Below are 26,453 nucleotides of genomic sequence, written 5' to 3'. Positions count from 1 at the left end.
ATATATATATATATATATATATATATATATATATATATATATATATATATATATATATATATATATATATATATATATATATATATATATATATATATATATATATCATATATCATGTATTTTGTCCTGAAATACTCTGTATGAGAAGGGGAGTGGCAAATTACAGTTCTTGCTCCATTTGGACAGGTCTGTGCATTTCCCAGTCCACTGGTCTCAAGCCGTGGGGTAAACGGTGATGACATCGTGTCCCTCTGGAGGTATCGTCCGGGCGCGGGCGTGGGTCTCGCAGTACAGCTGCCCCTCCACAAAGACGTAGCCCCTCTGCTTCAGGTTGACTTTGCAGTCGGAGCACACGAAACATCCAGGGTGGCGGAACTTTTCTCTGGCCTTCACCACTGTGCCTCTGCAGGGGACAAGAGAGAGTTTACTGTCTTACTGTGGGACCAGGGGACAAGAGAGAGTTCACTGTCTTACTGTGGGAGCAGAGGACAAGAGAGTGTTGACTGTCTTACTGTGGGAGCAGGGGACAAGAGAGTGTTGACTGTCTTACTGTGGGAGCAGGGGACAAGAGAGTGTTGACTGTCTTACTGTGGGAGCAGGGGACAAGAGAGTGTTGACTGTCTTACTGTGGGAGCAGGGGACAAGAGAGTTGACTGTCTTACTGTGGGAGCAGGGGACAAGAGAGTGTTGACTGTCTTACTGTGGGAGCAGGGGACAAGAGAGTGTTGACTGTCTTACTGTGGGAGCAGGGGACAAGAGAGTGTTGACTGTCTTACTGTGGGAGAAGGGGACAAGAGAGTTGACTGACTTACTGTGGGAGCAGGGGACAAGAGAGTGTTGACTGTCTTACTGTGGGAGCAGGGGACAAGAGAGTGTTGACAGTCTTACTGTGGGACCAGGGGACAAGAGAATTGACTGTCTTACTGTGGGAGCAGGGGACAAGAGAGTGTTGACTGTCTTACTGTGGGAGCAGGGGACAAGAGAGTGTTGACTGTCTTACTGTGGGAGCAGGGGACAAGAGAGTTGACTGACTTACTGTGGGAGCAGGGGACAAGAGAGTGTTGACAGTCTTACTGTGGGAGCAGGGGACAAGAGAGAGTTGACTGTCTTACTGTGGGACCAGGGTACAAGAGAGTGTTGACTGTCTTACTCTGGGACCAGGGGACAAGAGAGTGTTGACTGTCTTACTGTGGGACCAGGGGACAAGAGAGAGTTGACTGTCTTACTGTGGGACCAGGGGACAAGAGAGAGTTGACTGTCTTACTGTGGGAGCAGGGGACAAGAGAGTTGACTGTCTTACTTTGCCTAATCTTGTCTACCAGACACTTCCTCCCAATGCTCTGAATTATTGTTATTATGCGCTTTGTGCAATCAGCCTAGGCAGGAGGTTATACTTTGCCATCTAGATAGATTTATGGATCCAAAACCACCATAGCTCTAACCATACCCCACTTAGACCTTGGTCTTATGCAACAGCAGATGTGCCCCACCACATCAAAAGTATCAGAGGCAGGTATATTCCCTTACTCAATCCTTTCATGTACTTCTTACTTTCATCCCCCAAAACCAAAAGATGAGAGAGGACAGATCTGGCAAGGTAGACGCTGTCATCTTGTGTTTCCTCACCGCAAAAACATTCCTGCCATGGTTTCTCATTACCTGCCTGTTCACATGTGTATAATGTAGCGGAGGTCCTTCGTGGTTTATTAATACATTCTTCTTGGTTTAGTCATTATCCAGAACATGAAGAGGGCAGGATCAGACAGGTCATTGGGCGAGGGTAGGATCAGATGAGTCATTGGGAGAGGGCAGGATCAGATGAGTCATTGGGAGAGGGCAGGATCAGATGAGTCATTGGGCGAGGGCAGGATCAGATGAGTCATTGGGAGAGGGCAGGATCAGATGAGTCATTGGGCGAGGGCAGGATCAGATGAGTCATTGGGCGAGGGCAGGATCAGATGAGTCATTGGGAGAGGGCAGGATCAGATGAGTCATTGGGCGAGGGCAGGATCAGATTAGTCATTGGGAGAGGGCAGGATCAGATGAGTCATTGGGAGAGGGCAGGATCAGATGAGTCATTGGGCGAGGGCAGGATCAGATGAGTCATTGGGAGAGGGCAGGATCAGATGAGTCATTGGGAGAGGGTAGGATCAGGCAGGCCATTGGGCGAGGGCAGGATCAGACGGGTCATTGGGAGAGGGTAGGATCAGATGAGTCATTGGGAGAGGGCAGCACCATGGCACTCCAGTGCCTTATTTCCTGTCAGCCTGGGTAGTGGGTACTCACACTATGCCGTTTCCACACTTGTCACAGAGGGGTAGTTTCTGTAGCGATCCCGCAGGTGTAGGATGCTTTGTCACCGGAGCTCTTACACTTCTAGTAATCAACGGCTTTGCTCCTATTAATGCACAAAACATTGGTTTACTGCTGTGTTAAGATGTCAATCCCTGCTACGTGGAATCCGTTTCTACCCAACCCTGCTCATTCTACCTTTTATCAATAAATAATTACTAAAACGTGTACTTTGTTATTAAGTGCCGTCAGAGTGGATAAGTTGTCTGTATGCTTGGATTTAGCTCACCATCAGTCTCCACGTGTTCCTGCAGAGCCTTAAAGGAGCCTGACTGACGTGGTTCATGTGGCCTATCCTGGTCATCCTGGAGCATCCGGTACACATGAGACTCCTTAATGGAGGACAGTGTCTTACCACTAGGATGCAAGAGGGAGAGGAGATAGGATTTTATCATATGGTACCTTTTTCTGGAATTCCTCTGGCCTTCACCATAATATACAGTAGCAGTCAAAAGTTTGGACACACCTACTCAAGGGTTTTTCTTTATTTTAACTTTTTTCTACATTGTAGAATAATAGTGAAGACATCAAAACTATGAAATAACACATGGAATCATGTAGTAACCCAAAAAGTGTTAAACAAATCAAAATATATTTTATAATTTAGATTCTTATAAGTAGCCACCCTTTGCCTTGATGACAGCTTTGCACACTTTTGCATGCTTCAACCAGCTTCAACCTGGAATGCTTTTCCAACAGTCTTTAATGAGTTCCCACATATGCTGAGCACTTGTTGCTGCTTTTCCTTCAATCTGCGGTCCAACTCATCCAAAACCATCTCAATTGGGCTGTGTCACGCCCTGATGTCACGTGTCACGCTCTAATATGTCTGCCTGCCCTGATCTCGAGCCTGCCTGCCGCTCTGTACCTCCTGGACTCTGATCTGGTTTGACCTTTTGCTTGTCCATGACTATTCTCTTGCCTAGCCCCTTTGGAACTAATAAATATCAAATATCAAATATCTTCACTATTATTCTACAATGTAAAAAATAGTAAAAATAAAGAAAAACCCTTGAATGAGAAGGCGTGTCCAAACTGGTACTATAATGACTGGTACTATAATGTAAGCAGAGGTTGTTCAATTTTACACGCACGCACGCACGCACGCACGCACGCACGCACGCACGCACGCACGCACGCACGCACACACACACACACACACACACACACACACACACACACACACACACACACACACACACACACACACCTATGATTACCTTAGAGGGACCTGTTCCTCTACTGAGGTGACCTGAGCTAGCTGTTGAGCGGCCGAGACAATGGCCTCAGAGTACAGGTTAATGGGGGAGTTATACTGAGCACTGGGGGCCAGGGGTTGGTCTGTGCCGGAGTTAGCAGACAGGGGAGGGTCAGGGGGGGAGAGGGTGACCACCGTCTGATGGCCATTTCCCATCAGGCCTTGCGGAGGAGGGCACTCGCTGAGGGCGGTGGTCAGTGATTGCAAAGCCAGAGGTAGGGCAGGGGAGAAGAGACAGCACAACACATGAAAGAGACAGGAAAGATGGAAGATTAGTTATTGCAGCTATATAGAAATATTACAATCAGTAAGTATAAGATCATTTACTCTGTGACTGAATAAAACTGACTATGGTATTACTGCATCAGTAGGGAGATGTTGAAACTAGTATTACTGTATTATTGTATCAGTAGGGAGATGTTGAAACTAGTATTACTGTATTACTGCATCAGTAGGGAGATGTTGAAACTAGTATTACTGTATTACTGCATCAGTAGGGAGATGTTGAAACTAGTATTACTGTATTACTGCATCAGTAGGGAGATGTTGAAACTAGTATTACTGTATTACTGCATCAGTAGGGAGATGTTGAAACTAGTATTACTGTATTACTGCATCAGTAGGGAGATGTTGAAACTAGTATTACTGTATTACTGCATCAGTAGGGAGATGTTGAAACTAGTATTACTGTATTACTGCATCAGTAGGGAGATGTTGAAACTAGTATTACTGTATTACTGTATCAGTAGGGAGATGTTGAAACTAGTATTACTGTATTACTGCATCAGTAGGGAGATGTTGAAACTAGTATTACTGTATTATTGCATCAGTAGGGAGATGTTGAAACTAGTATTACTGTATTACTGCATCAGTAGGGAGATGTTGAAACTGTTATTACTGTATTACTGCATCAGTAGGGAGATGTTGAAACTAGTATTACTGTATTATTGCATCAGTAGGGAGATGTTGAAACTAGTATTACTGTATTACTGCATCAGTAGGGAGATGTTGAAACTGTTATTACTGTATTACTGCATCAGTAGGGAGATGTTGAAACTAGTATTACTGCATCAGTAGGGATTGGCAAAACTAGTATTACAGTATTATTGTATCAGTAGGGAGATGTTGAAACTAGTATTACTGCATCAGTAGGGAGATGTTGAAACTAGTATTACTGTATTACTGCATCAGTAGGGAGATGTTGAAACTAGTATTACTGTATTACTGCATCAGTAGGGAGATGTTGAAACTAGTATTACTGTATTACTGCATCAGTAGGGAGATGTTGAAACTAGTATTACTGTATTACTGCATCAGCAGGGAGATGTTGAAACTAGTATTACTGCATCAGTAGGGAGATGTTGAAACTAGTATTACTGCATCAGTAGGGATTGGCGAAACTAGTGTTACAGTATTACTGTATAAGTAGGGAGATGTTGAAACTAGTATTACTGTATTACTGCATCAGTAGGGAGATGTTGAAACTAGTATTACAGTATTACTGTATCAGTAGGGAGATGTTGAAACTAGTATTACTGTATTACTGCATTAGTAGGGAGATGTTGAAACTAGTATTACTGCATCAGTAGGGATTGGCGAAACTAGTATTACAGTATTACTGTATCAGTAGGGAGATGTTGAAACGAGTATTACTGTATTACTGCATCAGTAGGGAGATGTTGAAACTAGTATTACTGTATTACTGCATTAGTAGGGAGATGTTGAAACTAGTATTACTGCATCAGTAGGGATTGGCGAAACTAGTATTACAGTATTACTGTATCAGTAGGGAGATGTTGAAACTAGTATTACTGTATTACTGCATCAGTAGGGAGATGTTGAAACTAGTATTACTGTATTACTGCATTAGTAGGGAGATGTTGAAACTAGTATTACTGCATCAGTAGGGATTGGCGAAACTAGTATTACAGTATTACTGTATCAGTAGGGAGATGTTGAAACGAGTATTACTGTATTACTGCATTAGTAGGGAGATGTTGAAACTAGTATTACTGTATTACTGCATTAGTAGGGAGATGTTGAAACTAGTATTACTGTATTACTGCATCAGTAGGGATATGTTGAAACTAGTATTACTGTATTACTGTATCAGTAGGGAGATGTTGAAACTAGTATTACTGTATTACTGCATCAGTAGGGAGATGTTGAAACTAGTATTACTGTATTACTGCATCAGTAGGGAGATGTTGAAACTAGTATTACTGTATTACTGCATCAGTAGGGAGATGTTGAAACTAGTATTACTGCATCAGTAGGGAGATGTTGAAACTAGTATTACTGTATTACTGCATCAGTAGGGAGATGTTGAAACTAGTATTACTGTATTACTGCATCAGTAGGGAGATGTTGAAACTAGTATTACTGTATTACTGCATCAGTAGGGAGATGTTGAAACTAGTATTACTGTATTACTGTATCAGTAGGGAGATGTTGAAACTAGTATTACTGTATTACTGTATCAGTAGGGAGATGTTGAAACTAGTATTACTGTATTACTGCATTAGTAGGGAGATGTTGAAACTAGTATTACTGCATCAGTAGGGAGATGTTGAAACTAGTATTACTGTATTACTGCATCAGTAGGGAGATGTTGAAACTAGTATTACTGTACTACTGCATCAGTAGGGAGATGTTGAAACTAGTATTACTGTATTACTGCATCAGTAGGGAGATGTTGAAACTAGTATTACTGCATCAGTAGGGAGATGTTGAAACTAGTATTACTGTATTACTGCATCAGTAGGGAGATGTTGAAACTAGTATTACTGTATTACTGCATCAGAAGGGAGATGTTGAAACTAGTATTACTGTATTACTGCATCAGTAGGGAGATGTTGAAACTAGTATTACTGTATTACTGCATCAGTAGGGAGATGTTGAAACTAGTATTACTGTATTACTGCATCAGTAGGGAGATGTTGAAACTAGTATTACTGTATTACTGTATCAGTAGGGAGATGTTGCAACTAGTATTACTGTATTACTGTATCAGTAGGGAGATGTTGAAACTAGTATTACTGTATTACTGCATTAGTAGGGAGATGTTGAAACTATTATTACTGTATTACTGCATCAGTAGGGAGATGTTGAAACTAGTATTACTGTATTACTGCATCAGTAGGGAGATGTTGAAACTAGTATTACTGTATTACTGCATTAGTAGGGAGATGTTGAAACTAGTATTACTGCATCAGTAGGGAGATGTTGAAACTAGTATTACTGTATTACTGCATCAGTAGGGAGATGTTGAAACTAGTATTACTGTATTACTGTATCAGTAGGGAGATGTTGAAACTAGTATTACTGCATCAGTAGGGAGATGTTGAAACTAGTATTACTGTATTACTGCATCAGTAGGGAGATGTTGAAACTAGTATTACTGTATTACTGCATCAGTAGGGAGATGTTGAAACTAGTATTACTGTATTACTGTATCAGTAGGAAGATGTTGAAACTAGTATTACTGTATTACTGTATCAGTAGGGAGATGTTGAAACTAGTATTACTGTATTACTGCATCAGTAGGGAGATGTTGAAACTAGTATTACTGTATTACTGCATTAGTAGGGAGATGTTGACACTAGTATTACTGTATTACTGTATCAGTAGGGAGATGTTGAAACTAGTATTACTGTATTACTGCATCAGTAGGGAGATGTTGACACTAGTATTACTGTATTACTGTATCAGTAGGGAGATGTTGAAACTAGTATTACTGTATTACTGCATCAGTAGGGAGATGTTGCAACTAGTATTACTGTATTACTGCATCAGTAGGGAGATGTTGAAACTAGTATTACTGTATTACTGCATCAGTAGGGAGATGTTGAAACTAGTATTACTGTATTACTGTATCAGTAGGGAGATGTTGAAACTAGTATTACTGTATTACTGTATCAGTAGGGAGATGTTGAAACTAGTATTACTGTATTACTGCATTAGTAGGGAGATGTTGAAACTAGTATTACTGCATCAGTAGGGAGATGTTGAAACTAGTATTACTGTATTACTGCATCAGTAGGGAGATGTTGAAACTAGTATTACTGTACTACTGCATCAGTAGGGAGATGTTGAAACTAGTATTACTGTATTACTGCATCAGTAGGGAGATGTTGAAACTAGTATTACTGCATCAGTAGGGAGATGTTGAAACTAGTATTACTGTATTACTGCATCAGTAGGGAGATGTTGAAACTAGTATTACTGTATTACTGCATCAGAAGGGAGATGTTGAAACTAGTATTACTGTATTACTGCATCAGTAGGGAGATGTTGAAACTAGTATTACTGTATTACTGCATCAGTAGGGAGATGTTGAAACTAGTATTACTGTATTACTGCATCAGTAGGGAGATGTTGAAACTAGTATTACTGTATTACTGTATCAGTAGGGAGATGTTGAAACTAGTATTACTGTATTACTGTATCAGTAGGGAGATGTTGAAACTAGTATTACTGTATTACTGCATTAGTAGGGAGATGTTGAAACTATTATTACTGTATTACTGCATCAGTAGGGAGATGTTGAAACTAGTATTACTGTATTACTGCATCAGTAGGGAGATGTTGAAACTAGTATTACTGTATTACTGCATTAGTAGGGAGATGTTGAAACTAGTATTACTGCATCAGTAGGGAGATGTTGAAACTAGTATTACTGTATTACTGCATCAGTAGGGAGATGTTGAAACTAGTATTACTGTATTACTGTATCAGTAGGGAGATGTTGAAACTAGTATTACTGCATCAGTAGGGAGATGTTGAAACTAGTATTACTGTATTACTGCATCAGTAGGGAGATGTTGAAACTAGTATTACTGTATTACTGCATCAGTAGGGAGATGTTGAAACTAGTATTACTGTATTACTGTATCAGTAGGAAGATGTTGAAACTAGTATTACTGTATTACTGTATCAGTAGGGAGATGTTGAAACTAGTATTACTGTATTACTGCATCAGTAGGGAGATGTTGAAACTAGTATTACTGTATTACTGCATTAGTAGGGAGATGTTGACACTAGTATTACTGTATTACTGTATCAGTAGGGAGATGTTGAAACTAGTATTACTGTATTACTGCATCAGTAGGGAGATGTTGACACTAGTATTACTGTATTACTGTATCAGTAGGGAGATGTTGAAACTAGTATTACTGTATTACTGCATCAGTAGGGAGATGTTGCAACTAGTATTACTGTATTACTGCATCAGTAGGGAGATGTTGAAACTAGTGACCTTTGGCCTGCAGGTAAGAAGAGCTTAGGCCTGACGTTAAACTTGTGTTCAAAGTAGCCCAGGTCCTGTAAAAAACAGAAGAGGATGAGGCAGTAGAGGAGTTAGAGAGGCGCTCTGAGGAGCAGCCAGGGAGGAGAAGAGAAGCAAGAGGCAGGGTTAGTGACACCGGGTGGAGGAGGGGAGAGGTGGGGTCCACGGGGCATCAGGAAGGGTGTCCGGATCAGCCTGGCACTTACTCACCCCTGATGCTTATCGTGAACAAGGCCTGGGAGCTGTCCGTGCAGGGCGTCCTGGATGTTGCCTGAGGAGTAGAGGCCTATGGGAGTGTTGTAGGAGGAACTCACAACCTGGCGTCCGTTGTCTATGGTGGCCGCAGCCATGAAGGGCTGGGCCCGTCGGTTGTGACCTGTACCGATAGGTTTCAACTCCTACATGTGGAGCAAGACAGAGACACACACTGCATGCAGCTAGCTATACAAGCTATACTGTACACAAAGCTATACAAGCTACAAGGTACACACACTGCATGCAGTGGTCAAAGTTATACAAGCTACACGGTACACACACTGCATGCAGTGGTCAAAGCTATACTAGCTACACTGTATGTATCTGAAGAACCACTATAACCCTAGAAATGCCTGAAGGGGACAATTTAATTCAATTGAATACCAGCTATACTGTAACTCTACACAACCACACAAACACCAGGAGAGGGATTGATGTGAATCGGAATGCAGTCCTTAACCTAAGAACATTTATTCCTTCTGCTACTTACTTGTTGTTCTGCCTCTAAATTGAGCTTGAATGGGTTTGCTTTCCCATCCTCTGTGACTTGGGGGGACCACATTTTGGTCTCAGGCCTGCAAGACAGAGAAAGAGTCCACGGTCAGTCAAACCCTGATATACAGCAGCCTTCCTTCCTTCCTGACATTAAATAATAAATCCAGATCAAACTGTAGCCAGACAGGCCAGCTGCTTAGCATTTTGACCCAAACATGGCCTTGCTGCACTCGTAATTTACATCAGCGCCTCGAGCATCTCTGACCCCACGCAAGACTCTCAAACAGTTTCATGAGGTTATGAATCAAAGAGATGGAATGCAGCCCCGGCATTTTGACTGAGTGCCGTGCGCCCGGCAACCACTCATAAAGGCCTAACAAGTTCACTATGCAGCTCTATAGCTCAGCCAAAGACAGGCAGTCAATGTTTCCCCTTGACTTACTATTTTTGTACCTTTTTTAAACTTTGCCTCATTGGGAAGGGCTCGCAAGCAATCATTTCACGGTAAAGTCCACACCCGTTGCCTTCAGCGTATGTGACAAATAAAATGTGATTTGATTTCCTTCTTATTTCTGTTAGCTTGTAGTGTGTATGTATTGACAGGTATGTGTAACTGATAGCTGCACACACACACTACATGTTAATGTTTTGAAATGTATGTCAATTGTAAAGTCTGTAATGTGTTTTTGTTCTGTGTGGGACCTCAGTAAGACCTCAGTAAGACCTCAGTAAGACCTCAGTAAGACTAACTGTCTCCATCGGCGACTGCTAATGCAGATCCTGATAAAAAAAGCTTGAAAGGAAGAAATGTCATAACTTCTAGACTATTCAACATTGTGTGGTGTGTATTTAAATGTCATAACTGCTAGACTATTCAACATTGTGTTGTGTGTATTTAAGCAATAAGGCCCGAGGTGGTGTGGTATATGGCCAATATACCACGGCTAAGGGCTGTTCTTGGGCACGACGCAACGGGGAGTGCCAAGACACAGCCCTTAGCCGTGGTATATTGGCCATGTATCACAAACCCCGAGGTGCCTTATTGCTATTATAAACTGGTTACCAACGTAATTAGAGCAGTAAAAAAAAATGTTTTGTCATACCCGCGGTACACCAAAGCTTTCAGCCAATCAGCATTCAGGGCTCGAACCACCCAGTTCATAACTATCTATCTTTCATGCGTACACTACTGTTAACAAAAGTTGACCATAGATGGCTGGTGTCCTTGTACTTGTGTTATCATCTTATCACCAGGGTGCATGCATCCTAAATACACCCTATTCCCTATATAGTACATTACTTTAACCAGGGCCCTATTTTGACCCGGGCACAACGTAGTGCATTACAAAGGAAATAGGGTGCCATTTGGGACACAACCAGTCATTCTGCTTGCTCACCTACCTCTCAATCTTGAGGCCGAGGCGGGAGGCAGGGTCTTTGATCTTGTTCTGGGCCTCGCTGTGAGTCATGCACTCTGTACTCACACCCTCTATGGCCAGGATGATGTCACCGGGGCACAGGTTGGCCAGCGAGGCTTTGCTGCCAGGCGTCACCTAGAAACCAAGCACCACTTCAGTTTGAACAGTTCTAATGGGGCACAAATGTGTGGGAGAAGCACAGTGGTTGGTAGACATTGCAGTACACGGGCTGTTTCAACATAATGGCTACACCTAGAGTATGAATAGGAGTCCATTCTGTGTTTTACATGCCCTATAAATAAAGCTGTGTGGATGACGTGTCCATCACTGTGTGGTGCCAGAATACAGTACATGGGATAGGGGATTACACTATTGACAGCCTGCTGATCTAACTGCTTAGGCATCCATTCTGTCTCCAAGCCTAGAACCCCCCCCCCCCCCCCCTCTCTCCACTCTTCTCCCCTCTCTCTCTCTCCACTCTTCTCCCCCCTCTCTCCCCCTCCTCTCTCTCTCCACTCCCCCCTCTCTCTCTCCACTCTTCTCCCCCCTCTCTTCTCCCCCCTCTCTCCCCCTCCTCTCTCTCTCCACCCCCCCTCTCTCTCCACTCTTCTCCCCCCTCTCTTCTCCCCCCTCTCTCACCCTCCTCTCTCTCTCCACCCCCCCTCTCTCTCCACTCTTCTCCCCCCTCTCTTCTCCCCCCTCTCTCCCCCTCCTCTCTCTCTCCACCCCCCCCCCTCTCCCACCCCCCCTTCTCTACTCCCTCTCTCTATCTGCCTCTAATGGGGCCTGACATCATCCCTTTGCCCCTCTCCTACCTGGTCAGCGTCATTCCAGAGGTAGTCACCTCACCCCTCTGCCTCCAGGTTCTTACCTTAACCCTTCACCATGCCTGGGCCTCTCCACCTGCCCCCCCCCCCCCCCCCCCCCTTCTCTCACTACTTATCTCTCCTGTTGTTCTGTTGAAAAGGCAGATTAATGCAGACTGGGGTAATCTATCTGGCTATTTATGGCTGGATGATTCATTTGGGCTCTGTTACGTTACGCTGCCTGTATCATATATCTTCTACGAGGGAAACAACTTGATAACAGCTGCCTCCTTTACGTTCCTGTTTCATATTACTCCTCATTTGAACGTGGTGTACATGTCCTAACTCTAACCTGTACAAACCAAATACAGTACATTAACTTCTTTGGTATGCTATACTGTATGGTATCAGGAGCCATGTCCTCAGTATCAGGTCACATACTGCAGACTGTTGTCTGTTTGTGGTTTCATACTACTCTGTTGTCTCTAACAGACATCTGGAATTACTGAGTGAGAACCTCTCACACAGAAGAACCACACCACCATGACACCTCTCACACAGAGGAACCACCATGACACCTCTCACACAGAGGAACCACACCCCCATGACACCTCTCACACAGAGGAACCACACCCCCATGACACCTCTCACACAGAGGAACCACCATGACACCTCTCACACAGAGGAACCACCATGACACCTCTCACACAGAGGAACCACACCCCCATGACACCTCTCACACAGAGGAACCACCATGACACCTCTCACACAGAGGAACCACCATGACACCTCTCACACAAAGGAACCACCATGACACCTCTCACACAGAGGAACCACCATGACACCTCTCACACAGAGGAACCACCATGACACCTCTCACACAGAGGAACCACCATGACACCTCTCACACAGAGGAACCACACCCCCATGACACCTCTCACACAGAGTAACCACCATGACACCTCTCACACAGAGGAACCGCCATGACACCTCTCACACAGAGGAACCACACCCCCATGACACCTCTCACACAGAGTAACCACCATGACACCTCTCACACAGAGTAACCACCATGACACCTCTCACACAGAGTAACCACCATGACACCTCTCACACAGAGTAACCACCATGACACCTCTCACACAGAGTAACCACCATGACACCTCTCACACAGAGTAACCACCATGACACCTCTCACACAGAGGAACCACACCACCATGACACCTCTCACACAGAGTAACCACCATGACACCTCTCACACAGAGGAACCACCATGACACCTCTCACACAGAGTAACCACCATGACACCTCTCACACAGAGGAACCACACCACCATGACACCTCTCACACAGAGGAACCACCATGACACCTCTCATACAGAGGAACCACCATGACACCTCTCACACAGAGGAACCACACCCCCATGACACCTCTCACACAGAGGAACCACCATGACACCTCTCACACAGAGGAACCACACCCCCATGACACCTCTCACACAGAGGAACCACCATGACACCTCTCACACAGAGGAACCACCATGACACCTCTCACACAGAGGAACCACACCCCCATGACACCTCTCACACAGAGGAACCACCATGACACCTCTCACACAGAGTAACCACCATGACACCTCTCACACAGAGGAACCACACCACCATGACACCTCTCACACAGAGGAACCACATCACCATGACACCTCTCACACAGAGGAACCACACCACCATGACACCTCTCACACAGAGGAACCACACCACCATGACACCTCTCACACAGAGGAACCACCATGACACCTCTCACACAGAGGAACCGCCATGACACCTCTCACACAGAGGAACCACACCACCATGACACCTCTCACACAGAGGAACCACACCACCATGACACCTCTCACACAGAGGAACCACCATGACACCTCTCACACAGAGGAACCACCATGACACCTCTCACACAGAGGAACCACCATGACACCTCTCACACAGAGGAACCACCATGACACCTCTCACACAGAGGAACCACCATGACACCTCTCACACAGAGGAACCACACCACCATGACCAATCTCACACAGAGGAACCACACCACCATGACACCTCTCACACAGAGGAACCACACCACCATGACACCTCTCACACAGAGGAACCACACCACCAAAGACACCTCTCACACAGAGGAACCACACCACCATGACACCTCTCACACAGAGGAACCACCATGACACCTCTCACACAGAGGAACCGCCATGACACCTCTCACACAGAGGAACCACCATGACACCTCTCATACAGAGGAACCACACCACCATGACACCTCTCACACAAAGGAACAACCATGACACCTCTCACACAGAGGAACCACACCACCATGACACCTCTCACACAGAGGAACCACCATGACACCTCTCACACAGAGTAACCACCATGACACCTCTCACACAGAGTAACCACCATGACACCTCTCATACAGAGGAACCACACCACCATGACACCTCTCACACAGAGGAACCACCATGACACCTCTCACACAGAGTAACAACCATGACACCTCTCACACAGAGGAACCACACCACCATGACACCTCTCACACAGAGTAACCACCATGACACCTCTCATACAGAGGAACCACACCACCATGACACCTCTCACACAGAGGAACCACCATGACACCTCTCACACAGAGTAACCACCATGACACCTCTCACACAGAGTAACCACCATGACACCTCTCACACAGAGTAACCACCATGACACCTCTCACACAGAGTAACCACCATGACACCTCTCACACAGAGTAACCACCATGACACCTCTCACACAGAGTAACCACCATGACACCTCTCACACAGAGTAACCACCATGACACCTCTTACACAGAGGAACCACACCACCATGACACCTCTCATACAGAGGAACCGCCATGACACCTCTGCATGACAGGACAGGAAGTAAGAGCCATTTGAGAAGGAGGGGCTTAAAATACATCCGCCACACACACAGTCTCAGTTCCACACTAATACACATCCTCAAGAAATCACATAACCACTCATACTATTCAAAACTATACGCATACAAAACACAATTAGATAGCAGCCATAACCACACGTTGTTACCAGATAAAAGCAGACTGGCATACAGTACAAGCAGAAGCAGACTGTTTGCACTTTAGTCACATACTGGAACACCTGTTTCCTGTTTTGACGTAGGCATCATCAGTAATGGCTTTGACAACGTTGTGAAAAACATGCCATATAGACCCAGAGGCACCTCTCAGAGAAGAGCACTGCACAGGTAAGGACATGCTACCCACACGAAGATATCACTACCAGCCAATTCCCAGCACCTTATGACCAATCCTTTTCAGACAGATGGGACTCATATTATAACACTAATCCCTATGGGCTCTGGTCAAAACTAGTACACTATAAAAGGAATAGGGTGCCATTTGGGACGAATACCAACAGTATATAACCATGGTCTTCCGTTGCTTATCAGTTATTTTTGTATGAGCAATACAGCATGATTGTTGGGTGATTGGTTTTAATAGAATAACAGCTGGGATTTTAGCAGTAATGTTGTTGTTGGATAGACGTCACAAACCTAATCAGCAGAGGAAACAGTTAGGCATCATTGAAATAACCATGGTCATGATAAGACACATTTGGCCTAAATTGTAGATCACTATTGTATTCCCAGACCCTGACTATGGCATGGATATGCTTTCTGCTTGGTTTTGGTCTTAATCAGAAATTAGGTTCTGATCTTAATCATAATTTAGGTTCTGGTCTTAATCAGAATTTAGGTTCTGGCTTTAATCAGAATGTAGGTTCTGGTTTTACTCAGAATTTAGGTTTTGGTCTTAATCAGAATTTAGGTTCTGGTCTTAATCAGAAATTAGGTTCTGGTCTTAATCAGAATGTAGGTTCTGGTTTTACTCAGAATTTAGGTTCTGGTCTTAATCAGAATTTAGGTTCTGGTCTTAATCAGAAATTAGGTTCTGGTCTTAATCAGAAATTAGGTTCTGGTCTTAATCAGAATGTAGGTTTTGGTCTTAATCAGAAATCAGGTTCTGGACTTAATCAGAATTAAGGTTCTGGTTTTACTCAGAATTTAGGTTCTGGTCTTAATCAGAATTTAGGTTCTGGTCTTAATCAGAAATTAGGTTCTGGTCTTAATCAGAATGTAGGTTCTGGTTTTACTCAGAATTTAGGTTCTGGTCTTAATCAGAAATTAGGTTCTGGTCTTAATCAGAAATTAGGTTCTGGTCTTAATCAGAATGTAGGTTTTGGTCTTAATCAGAAATCAGGTTCTGGACTTAATCAGAATTAAGGTTCTGGTCTTAATCAGAATTTAGGTTCTGGTCTTAATCAGAAATTAGGTTCTGGTCTTAATCAGAAATTAGGTTCTGGTCTTAATCAGAATGTAGGTTTTGGTCTTAATCAGAAATCAGGTTCTGGACTTAATCAGAATTAAGGTTCTGGTCTTAATCAGAATTTAGGTTCTGGTCTTAATCAGAAATTAGGTTCTGGTCTTAATCAGAAATTAGGTTCTGGTCTTAATCAGAAATTAGGTTTGGGCTTTAATCAGAATGTAGGTTCTGGTTTTACTCAGAATTTAGGTTCTGGTCTTAATCAGAATTTAGGCTCTGGCTTTAATCAGAATGTAGATTTTGGTCTTAATCAATTTAGGTTCTGGTCTTAATCAGAAATTAGGTTCTGGACTTAATCAGAATGTAGGTTCTGGTTTTACTCAGAATTTAGGTTCGGGTCTTAATCAGAAATTAGGTTCTGGTCTTAATCAGAAATCAGGTTCTGGACTTAATCAGAATTAAGGTTCTGGTCTTAATCAGAATTTAGGTTCTGGTCTTAATCAGAAATTAGGTTCTGGTCTTAATCAGAATTAAGGTTCTGGTCTTAATCAGAAATCAGGTTCTGGTCTTAACCAGAATTTAGGTTCTGTCACGTCCTGACCGTAGTTCCTTTTTTATGTCTCTATTTTAGTTTGGTCAGGGCGTGAGTTGGGGTGGGCATCCTATGTTTTGTTCTATGTTTTATATTTCTGTGTTTGGCCTGGTATGGTTCCCAATCAGAGGCAGCTGTCTATCGTTGTCTCTGATTGAGAACCATACTTAGGTAGCCTGTTCCCACCTGTGTTGGTGGGTAGTTGTTTTCTGTTTTGTGTGTCTTCACTTTACAGAACTGTTTCGTTCACTCTCTCTCTCTCTCTCTTTGTTGTTTTTTGGTTATTGCAGTGTTCAGTTTATTTATTCAAATTAACATGGACACTTACCACGCTGCGTTTTGGTCTGATCCTTCCTATTCCTCATCTTTACAGATTCTGGTCTTAATCAGAAATTAGGTTTGGGCTTTAATCAGAATGTAGGTTCTGGTTTTACTCAGAATTTAGGTTCTGGTCTTAATCAGAATTAAGGTTCTGGTCTTAATCAGAATGTAGATTCTGGTCTTAATCAGAGCGATGTGGATCAAATCAGGCTGGTTAGCAGGAACCTGTGTCATTATGGGTCATATTTGTCTCTAACTCTGGACGGCTCTCTTGAAGCCCACAGTTAATCATAGTTAATGTTATCCAGCTAATGATCATTCAAAACCTCCAAGAAGTAGCATTGGATCACAGTTAGGTAATAAGGACATGAACTTGGAGGAATGAAAAATAACCAGCTTTTCATTGGTCCCAAATACTCTGGGTTACAGTGCTGGGTTACATTATATACCATTAGCACCATTCCTGACAATATTTCAAACATTAGCCAGAACATGAAAGTGCAGCTCAAGGATCATCTACAGTCAGCCGGAATGCTGGAGGAAGTATTCACTAAGTCTTGCTGTGTGACTCTTAAGTAAACCTGTGACCTCCCCATCCTAGCTCTCGTCAGCCACAACACATTTGTATGCTAAATGGTACCCTATCCCCTACATAGTGCATTCATTTTGGTCTAAAATCATGCACTATAAGGGAATAGGGTGTCATTTTGGTCAAGGAGCCCAGGCTCTTCCAGTCCTACACTACTAACATTCTGCTAAGTGTCTCAGTTCTACACTACTAACAGTTTGCTAAGTGTCTCAGTCCTACACTACTAACACTCTGCTAAGTGTCTCAGTCCTACACTACTAACACTCTGCTAAGTGTGTCAGCCCTACACTACTAACAGTCTGCTAAGAGTCTCAGTCCTACACTACTAACAGTCTGCTAAGTGTCTCAGTCCTACACTACTAACAGTCTGCTAAGTGTCTCAGTCCTACACTACTAACAGTCTGCTAAGAGTCTCAGTCCTACACTACTAACAGTCTGCTAAGTGTCTCAGTCCTACACTACTAACAGTCTGCTAAGTGTCTCAGTCCTACACTACTAACAGTCTGCTAAGTGTCTCAGTCCTACACTACTAACAGTCTGCTAAGAGTCTCAGTCCTACACTACTAACAGTCTGCTAAGTGTCTCAGTCCTACACTACTAACAGTCTGCTAAGAGTCTCAGTCCTACACTACTAACAGTCTGCTAAGAGTCAAAGTCCTACACTACTAACAGTCTGCTAAGAGTCAAAGTCCTACACTACTAACAGTCTGCTAAGAGTCTCAGTCCTACACTACTAACAGTCTGCTAAGTGTCTCAGTCCTACACTACTAACAGTCTGCTAAGTGTCTCAGTCCTACACTACTAACAGTCTGCTAAGTGTCTCAGTCCTACACTACTAACAGTCTGCTAAGTGTCTCAGTCCTACACTACTAACAGTCTGCTAAGAGTCTCAGTCCTACACTACTAACAGTCTGCTAAGTGTCTCAGTCCTACACTGCTAACAGTCTGCTAAGTGTCTCAGTCCTACACTACTAACAGTCTGCTAAGTGTCTCAGTCCTACACTACTAACAGTCTGCTAAGTGTCTCAGTCCTACACTACTAACAGTCTGCTAAGTGTCTCAGTCCTACACTACTAACAGTCTGCTAAGAGTCTCAGTCCTACACTACTAACAGTCTGCTAAGAGTCAAAGTCCTACACTACTAACAGTCTGCTAAGAGTCTCAGTCCTACACTACTAACAGTCTGCTAAGTGTCTCAGTACTACACTACTAACAGTCTGCTAAGTGTCTCAGTCCTACACTACTAACAGTCTGCTAAGTGTCTCAGTCCTACACTACTAACAGTCTGTTACGAGTCTCAGTCCTACACTACTAACAGTCTGCTAAGTGTCTCAGTCCTACACTACTAACAGTCTGCTAAGTGTCTCAGTCCTACACTACTAACAGTCTGCTAAGAGTCAAAGTCCTACACTACTAACAGTCTGCTAACAGTCTCAGTCCTACACTACTAACAGTCTGCTAAGTGTCTCAGTCCTACACTACTAACAGTCTGCTAAGAGTCTCAGTCCTACACTACTAACAGTCTGCTACGAGTCTCAGTCCTACACTACTAACAGTCTGCTAAGAGTCTCAGTCCTACACTACTAACAGTCTGCTAAGTGTCTCAGTCCTACACTACTAACAGTCTGCTAAGTGTCTCAGTCCTACACTACTAACAGTCTGCTAAGTGTCTCAGTCCTACACTACTAACAGTCTGCTAAGAGTCTCAGTCCTACACTACTAACAGTCTGCTAAGTGTCTCAGTCCTACACTACTAACAGTCTGCTAAGAGTCTCAGTCCTACACTACTAACAGTCTGCTAAGAGTCAAAGTCCTACACTACTAACAGTCTGCTAAGTGTCTCAGTCCTACACTACTAACAGTCTGCTAAGAGTCTCAGTCCTACACTACTAACAGTCTGCTAAGAGTCTCAGTCCTACACTACTAACAGTCTGCTAAGTGTCTCAGTCCTACACTACTAACAGTCTGCTACGAGTCTCAGTCCTACACTACTAACAGTCTGCTAAGTGTCTCAGTCCTACACTACTAACAGTCTGATAAGAGTCTCAGTCCTACACTACTAACAGTCTGCTAAGTGTCTCAGTCCTACACTACTAACAGTCTGCTAAGTGTCTCAGTCCTACACTACTAACAGTCTGCTAAGAGTCTCAGTCCTACACTACTAACAGTCTGCTAAGTGTCTCAGTCCTACACTACTAACAGTCTGCTAAGTGTCTCAGTCCTACACTACTAACAGTCTGCTAAGTGTCTCAGTCCTACACTACTAACAGTCTGCTAAGAGTCTCAGTCCTACACTACTAACAGTCTGCTAAGTGTCTCAGTCCTACACTACTAACAGTCTGCTAAGAGTCTCAGTCCTACACTACTAACAGTCTGCTAAGTGTCTCAGTCCTACACTACTAACAGTCTGCTAAGTGTCTCAGTCCTATCCCTTCTACTCCTTCAGCAGCTCGTTACGGACCCGGGTCGAGGGGGGTTCCTGGGGGAAGAGGGGGGTTCCTGGGGGACGAGGGGGGTTCCTGGGGGTCGAGGGGCGTTCCAGGGGGCTGAGGGGTAAGAAGATATGTGCTCCTGGCTGTGACAGGTGTGACTGGAGATCTCCATGGTGCCTCAGTAGACATCCAGGCCGTTTGGCCTTGTTGGGGAGGGTAGCCGTCATTCATTGAGACATAAGCATATACAGTATGTAGCCCTGTATTTTAAAGTCTTATCATTTGCTTGAATAAGCAACAGCTCACCTTATCCATTCCAGTGTACCGCCCTCCACAACATAAACCTAATAGTTTGTTCATTGCAGGATTTCTCTGACCAGCTGGCTTTGGTCATGTTTAAATATGACAGAGTTATTTAAAGAATGCACTAGCCAGGGAGAGTTAGAATGTGCTACATGCCACAGGGCTTACACACTACCAAGGCCATAGTGTTGATCTCCTGCTGTCCTATGGTCTGAATATTGATCACTTGGAAACTATTGATGTGTTTGTCTCTGACCATCTCATTATTGTTTTTAAAATACTTTCCCCTAAAAATGTCTGCCACCCCTAGCCTCCTGAGTGGTGCAGCGGTCTAAGCCACTGCATCGCTACAGACCTGGGTTCGATCCCAGGCTGTGTCACAGCCGTCCGCGACTGGGAGACCCATGAGGTGGTGCACAATTGCCCCAGTGTCGTCCGGGTTAGGGGAGAGGTTGGCCGGCCGGGATTTCCTTGTCTCATTGCGCTCCTGTGACTCCTTGTGGCAGGCCGGGCACCTGCAAGCTGACTTCCAGCTAGACGGTGTTTCCTCCGACACATTGGTGCGGCTGGGTTGTGGGTTAAGCGAGCAATGGGTCAAGAAGGAGTGGGGCTTGGCAGGGTCGTGTTTTGGAGGATGCATGGCTCTCGACCTTTTCCTCTCCCGAGTCCGTAGGGGAGTTGCAGCGATGGGACAAGACTGTAACTACCAATTGGATATCAAGAAAAAGGAGAATTTAAATAAAATAAAAGTCTGCCCCAATCGCTCTCGCATCATCAAGTGCTAGTACATTTACCACTGCTTTTATATCCTCTCCTAATGATCCGGGTCTTTGTCGTCATACCGCTGATTTGCTGAACAGTTTCACTGACCTACAGTGGATTCGGAAAGTACTCAGACCTCTTGACTTTTTCCACACTTTGTTACGTTACAGCCTTGTTATAAAATGGATTAAATCGTTTTTCCCCTTCATCAGTCTACACATAATACACCATAATGACAAAGAAAAACAGGTTTTAGATATCTTTGCAAATTTATAACAAATAAAAACTGAAATATCACATTTACGTAACTATTCTGACCCTTTATTAGGCACTTTGTTGAAGCACCATTGGCAGTGATCACAACCTCAAATCTTCTTGGGTATGATCTTACAAACTTGGCACACCTGTATTTGAGGAGTTTCTCCCATTCTTGTCTGCAGATCCTCTCAAGCTCTGTCAGGTTGGATGGGGAGCGTTGCTGCACAGCTATTTTCATGTCTCTTCAGAGATGTTAGATCAGGTTCAAGTTCAGGCTCTGCCTGGGCCCCTCAAGGACATTCAGAGACTTGTCCCGAAGCCACTTCTGGGTTGTCTTGGCTGTGTGCTTAGGGTCATTGTCCTGTTGGAAGGTGAAACTTCGCTTCGCAAGTTTTCATAAAGGATCTCTGTACTTCGCTCCATTCACCTTTGCCTCGATCCTGACTTGTCTCCCAGTCCCTGCTGCTGAACAACATCCCCACAGAATGATGCTGCCACCACCATGCTTCACCGTAGGGATGGTGGAAGGTTTCCTCCAGACGTGACGCTTGGAATTCAGGACAAATAATTCAATCTTGGTTTCATCAGACCAGACAATCTTGTTTCTCATGGTTAGAGAGTCTTTAGGTGCCTTTTTCCGTCTGGCCACTCTACCATAAAAGCCTGATTGGTGGAGTTCTGCAGAGATGGTTGTCTTTCTGGAAGGTTTTCCATCTCCACAGAGAAACTCTGGAGCTCCTCTGTCAGTCCAAACTTCTTCCATTGAAGAATGATGAAGGCCACTGTGTGCTTGGGGACCTTCAATGCTGCAAAAATGCTTTGGTACCCTTCCCCGGATCTGTGCCTCAACACAATCCTTTCTCTGTGCTCTACGGACAATTCCTTCGACCCCATGGCTTGGTTTTTGCTTTAACATGCACTGTCAACTGTGGGACCTTATATAGACAGGTGTGACTTTCCAGATCATGTCCAATCAAGTTGTAGAAATATCTCAAGGATGATCAGTGCAATTTCAAGTCTCATAGCAAAAGATCTGAATACTTATATAAATAAGGTATTTCTGTTTATTATCTTTAATACACTTGCAAAAATGTCTAAAAACCTGTTTTCGCTTTGTCATTATGGGATGTTGTGTGTAGATTGCTGAGGATTTTTCTTTATTTAATTCATTTTAGAATAAGGCTGTAACGTAACAAAATGTGGAAAAAGTCAAGGGGTCTGAATACATTCCGAAGGCACTGTATATCAGGCTACTTTAGACTCAGTGGCATCAGTTAAAACCATAATAAACTGCCAGTCTCACGTTGGTTAAATGACCACAGTCATGCCTTAAAAAGTGAACTTAGAAAGGTGGTATGTAAATTGAAGGCATGCAAATTTCAAGTATTCTATTATGTCCAGTAATGAAGGATCTGATGAGAAATTATAATGTTGCTGTTAAAGATGCAAACCATTTCTCTACCCTGATCTCTGAGAAGTACGCTGATTTCTGAGAAGTACCCTGATTTCTGAGAAGTGCCACAACTCGAAAATTCTGTTTAAGACAATTGAGTATGTTGTCAGTGGCCCCCATAACAATGACATGCTTGCATCCCCTGGTCTCTGCGAACAGTTTTTACGATTATCTTCTACAGAAAACATAGAACATTTTAGATCCCAGAATGACAGTAGCCAGCCCCATACCAGCATTTCTGGTCAAGAGGCAACTACTCTGAGACTGTCTACTGCTTCCTTTTACTCTTTTGACCAAATATCCTTTGAGTCCCTCCTTGGTACTGTTCCTCAAATGAAGACCTCCCCCTGACCCTTGGACATGGTCCCTACTGCACTACTAAAATAAGTTATCCATACTGTTGGCCCCAACATTTTGTGTATTGGAAATAGCTCCCTGACCTCTGGCTCCTTCCCAGCCTAATTTAAAACTGTTCTGGTCCAACTTCTCCTTAAAAAGCCCAATCTATACGCCGCCTCATCTCTAAACTTCCTTTTTTATCCAAGATGTTAGAAAAAGTTGTTTTAAAGCATTTGGTGGTTTATTTGAGTATGAGTACGAACAACAAATCACTTCACAGCACAGAAACGTCTTTACTGAAAGTCAGTAATTACTTTCTGTTGGCTGACGATGCTGGTGAATGCTCTATCCTAGTGCTCTATCCTAGTGCTCTATCCAAGTTCTCTATCCTAGTTTTTTGGATCTCAGTGTCATGTTTGATACTATTGATCATAACCTTCTTGTCGACAGATTGGAGAGGTGGGTGGGAATCTACGGCAGTGCCCTTGACTGGTTCAGGTCATATCTATGTGGCAGACATTTCTCAGGGACCATGGGTGGTTCAGTATCGTTCCCAGCACTTATTTACTATGGTGTCCCTCAGGGGTCAATTCTGGGCCCCATCCTGTACATTCTGGGCCCCATCCTGTACATTTACCCTGTACATGAGTCCCCTGGGTGACATCATCCGCAATCATAAAATTCAGTTTCACTGCTATGCAGATGACATGCTACTTTATTTACCAAACAGACCCAGTGATCAAGCTAGCATAGCAAACCTTCAACCAGTATCTTGCTGACATCAAATGTTGGATGTCTAACAACTTCTTCCAGCTCAATGATATGAAATCAGAGGTTGTTTTATTTACCTTGGTCATTTGTCCACCAGTGTAAAACCTACGTCCAGAAACCGTGTGTCTTCTTTGACACAGACCTACATCTTGAGCTACATGTAAAGGTTGTCCAGTCCTGCTTTTATTATTTTCTATATATAAAGCAAAAGTCAAGTTTTTTATTTGTCACTGATATACTGTATAGAAAGTTCTACATGCTTTTAATTCCTCAAGCCTAGATTACTGAAACTCTTTGTAAGCCTGTTTCAGTCAGAAATCACTCCATTGTCTACAGTTAGTTCAAAATGCTGCCACTGCATTTAACAGGCACCAGAAAATGTAACCATATCACACCTACGAGTCAATTTTAGAATATATTTAAAAATGGTATTAATCACGTTTAAGGTTGGTCAGTGGGCACTCACCCTGGTGATGGTCAGGGGCTGGTTGAAGTCCTTCCCTCCATTGAGCCTGAAGCCCCAAGGGGCTGGCCCATCCAGGACCACATTCTGGGGCATTATCTTCCTAGCTGTCACCCTGTTTCTGGTAGAGCAGCAGTCACAGCAGCAGTAGGCTAATCTCTCCCTCCACACACACTCTCTCTCTCTCTCTCTCTCTCTCTCTCTCTCTCTCGCTCTGTCTCTCTCTCTGTCGCTCTCTCTGTCTCTCTCTCTCTCTCTCTCTCTCTCTCTCTCTCTCTCTCTCACACACACACACACAGACACACTGCTCTTCTAGAGCTGATTGGCAGCCTCTCTCTGGCCAGGAGCCTTTATAACAGGCCGCTGGGCATGTTAGGAGGATGCCCCGCCCTCAGAGTGAAGTCATCCGGCTGTCTGAGGACCTCTGAGGCAGAGTGCTAGAACCTACCCTGTCAGTTACTCTCACTCTGTTTATCTCTCTCTCACTCTATTCCCCCCTTTCTCTCTGTTCCTTGTTGGTTGGGCTCGACAACTCCTGTGTGATGACCCACCCTCATCAGTCAGCAGGCCAAACCAGTGCCCAAATAGAGACGCAGGCAAATATTACATAGATGACACAGGCATCCAGACTCGAGTGGCTGACAGAAAGACCCGGCTCTGGAGCTGATAAAAGTTGTACCACAACACCTGTCTGCCAAGACACGCGCTGCATGGGAAGGAGACGGGGTTGATCATGTCCTGATCTTTACCTGGTCTTGTCTGTTCACACTTATAAGATCTGATCACAATCAGATCACAATGTGTCTTTTAATGATCTACGCTTGTCTAAAAATGTGAGCACAATCAGAATGTGGACAAGATTAGGACATAGGTTGCATGATAGAACCAGGTATCAACAGGGCCCATGAGTGCCTGCCTGGGCCTTGCTTTAAGCAGATGTTCTTCTGTGCAGATGGAGAAGGCTGACTATTCACTCTGTCCAACAGTCCATTTACAGTTTGAGTGCAGTCTGTGCTTGTCTCATTAGAGAGCCAAAGCAATCTGTCAGAAATCACCTGTTTTACTTGGCCTGCATGCTTTGACAACTTGCCCCCTTATTTGGTGGGGACTTAAAGCTTGGTTGAACGCCTGAGATTGAGCAGGCCTTCATTGCACAAGAAAAAGGCTATATGAACACTCCTGACCTGCAAACTGATATTACATTTCAGAATTTGTTAAAATTAGGTTAGAGTTAGGGTTAGGGTCAGGGTTAAGGTCAAGGTTAAGGTTAGGGTCAGTTTTTTATAGTCTCTTTTTATAGCCCTGGAGGAAACCCGCAGAGCACTATCCTTACCAAGCTCAAAAGGCCAGTTGACCAACCAGTTTCTCACTGTTATGTTCTCTCTTTATTCTTTAGTCTTACTCTCATCACTCCTCCTAGGTATGACCACACCTCTGATGCATTCACACAACTGTCAATAGCTTTCTGAGATAAAGTGCTTTCTTTGAAAGTCATTATGTTATCTTCGAAAGGAGAGCAAGTCTGAAAGCACAACCTCTAATAGAGCACAGCACCGCTGACTAGAGACCAGCTGGGAGGATTTGTCTGGGGATTTATAAATCACCCGATAAATAAGGGAGCACAATTAAAAAGGCTTAGGAGGTCTCCCCTGGCTTTGTTTTAGAACAGCACCAGGGGAATACTTCTGATTCCTTCATTCTGAAAGAAAACACAGCAGCCTGTCTGCCCCTAGGTCCAGGATTGTAATTATAGAAACCTTGGACTGCCCTGGCCTGAATGCTGGCTGAACCAGGGGCTTTATTTTTGTAGTTGCCATGGAGGCGCCAGGGAAAACTTGAGGACACGGTGTGGTCAGAACCTTCTATTTGTCATGGCTGTTTATATAGTAGGCAGTCTGTGAGGATCAGGCCAGCGGCGGTTTATATAGTAG

At 43.9% G+C, this 26,453-nt stretch overlaps 1 protein-coding gene across 4 annotated transcripts; it reads right to left on the bottom strand.

Annotated features, from left to right (window-relative positions):
* Nucleotides 1-74: 74 nt before the first annotated feature.
* pdlim3b (PDZ and LIM domain 3b) lies at nt 75-24,849 on the bottom strand. Of its 4 annotated transcripts, none has more exons than XM_090220339.1 (8): nt 24,526-24,849; nt 11,049-11,200; nt 9,643-9,727; nt 9,108-9,295; nt 3,573-3,791; nt 2,582-2,709; nt 2,287-2,398; nt 90-403 (listed from the first exon to the last, which is right to left on the bottom strand). In XM_090220339.1, exons 1-8 carry the CDS (start codon nt 24,616-24,618, stop codon nt 214-216), a joined length of 1,167 nt encoding a protein of 388 aa, XP_090076465.1. In that variant the 5' UTR covers nt 24,619-24,849; the 3' UTR covers nt 90-213. The 4 variants fall into 4 exon arrangements, with proteins under 4 accessions (XP_021439184.2, XP_090076465.1, XP_036825768.2 ...); XM_036969873.2 differs by lacking the exon at nt 9,108-9,295 and adding an exon at nt 8,868-8,932; XM_021583509.3 differs by lacking the exon at nt 3,573-3,791 and having other exon boundaries at nt 75-403.
* Between the last annotated feature and the right edge of the window lie 1,604 nt (nt 24,850-26,453).

The sequence above is a fragment of the Oncorhynchus mykiss genome, chromosome 25 (assembly GCF_057628025.1).
Source record: "Oncorhynchus mykiss isolate SJ-2025 chromosome 25, ASM5762802v1, whole genome shotgun sequence".
NCBI lineage: Eukaryota > Metazoa > Chordata > Actinopteri > Salmoniformes > Salmonidae > Oncorhynchus > Oncorhynchus mykiss.
This window is presented reverse-complemented; position numbering and strand designations above follow the sequence as displayed.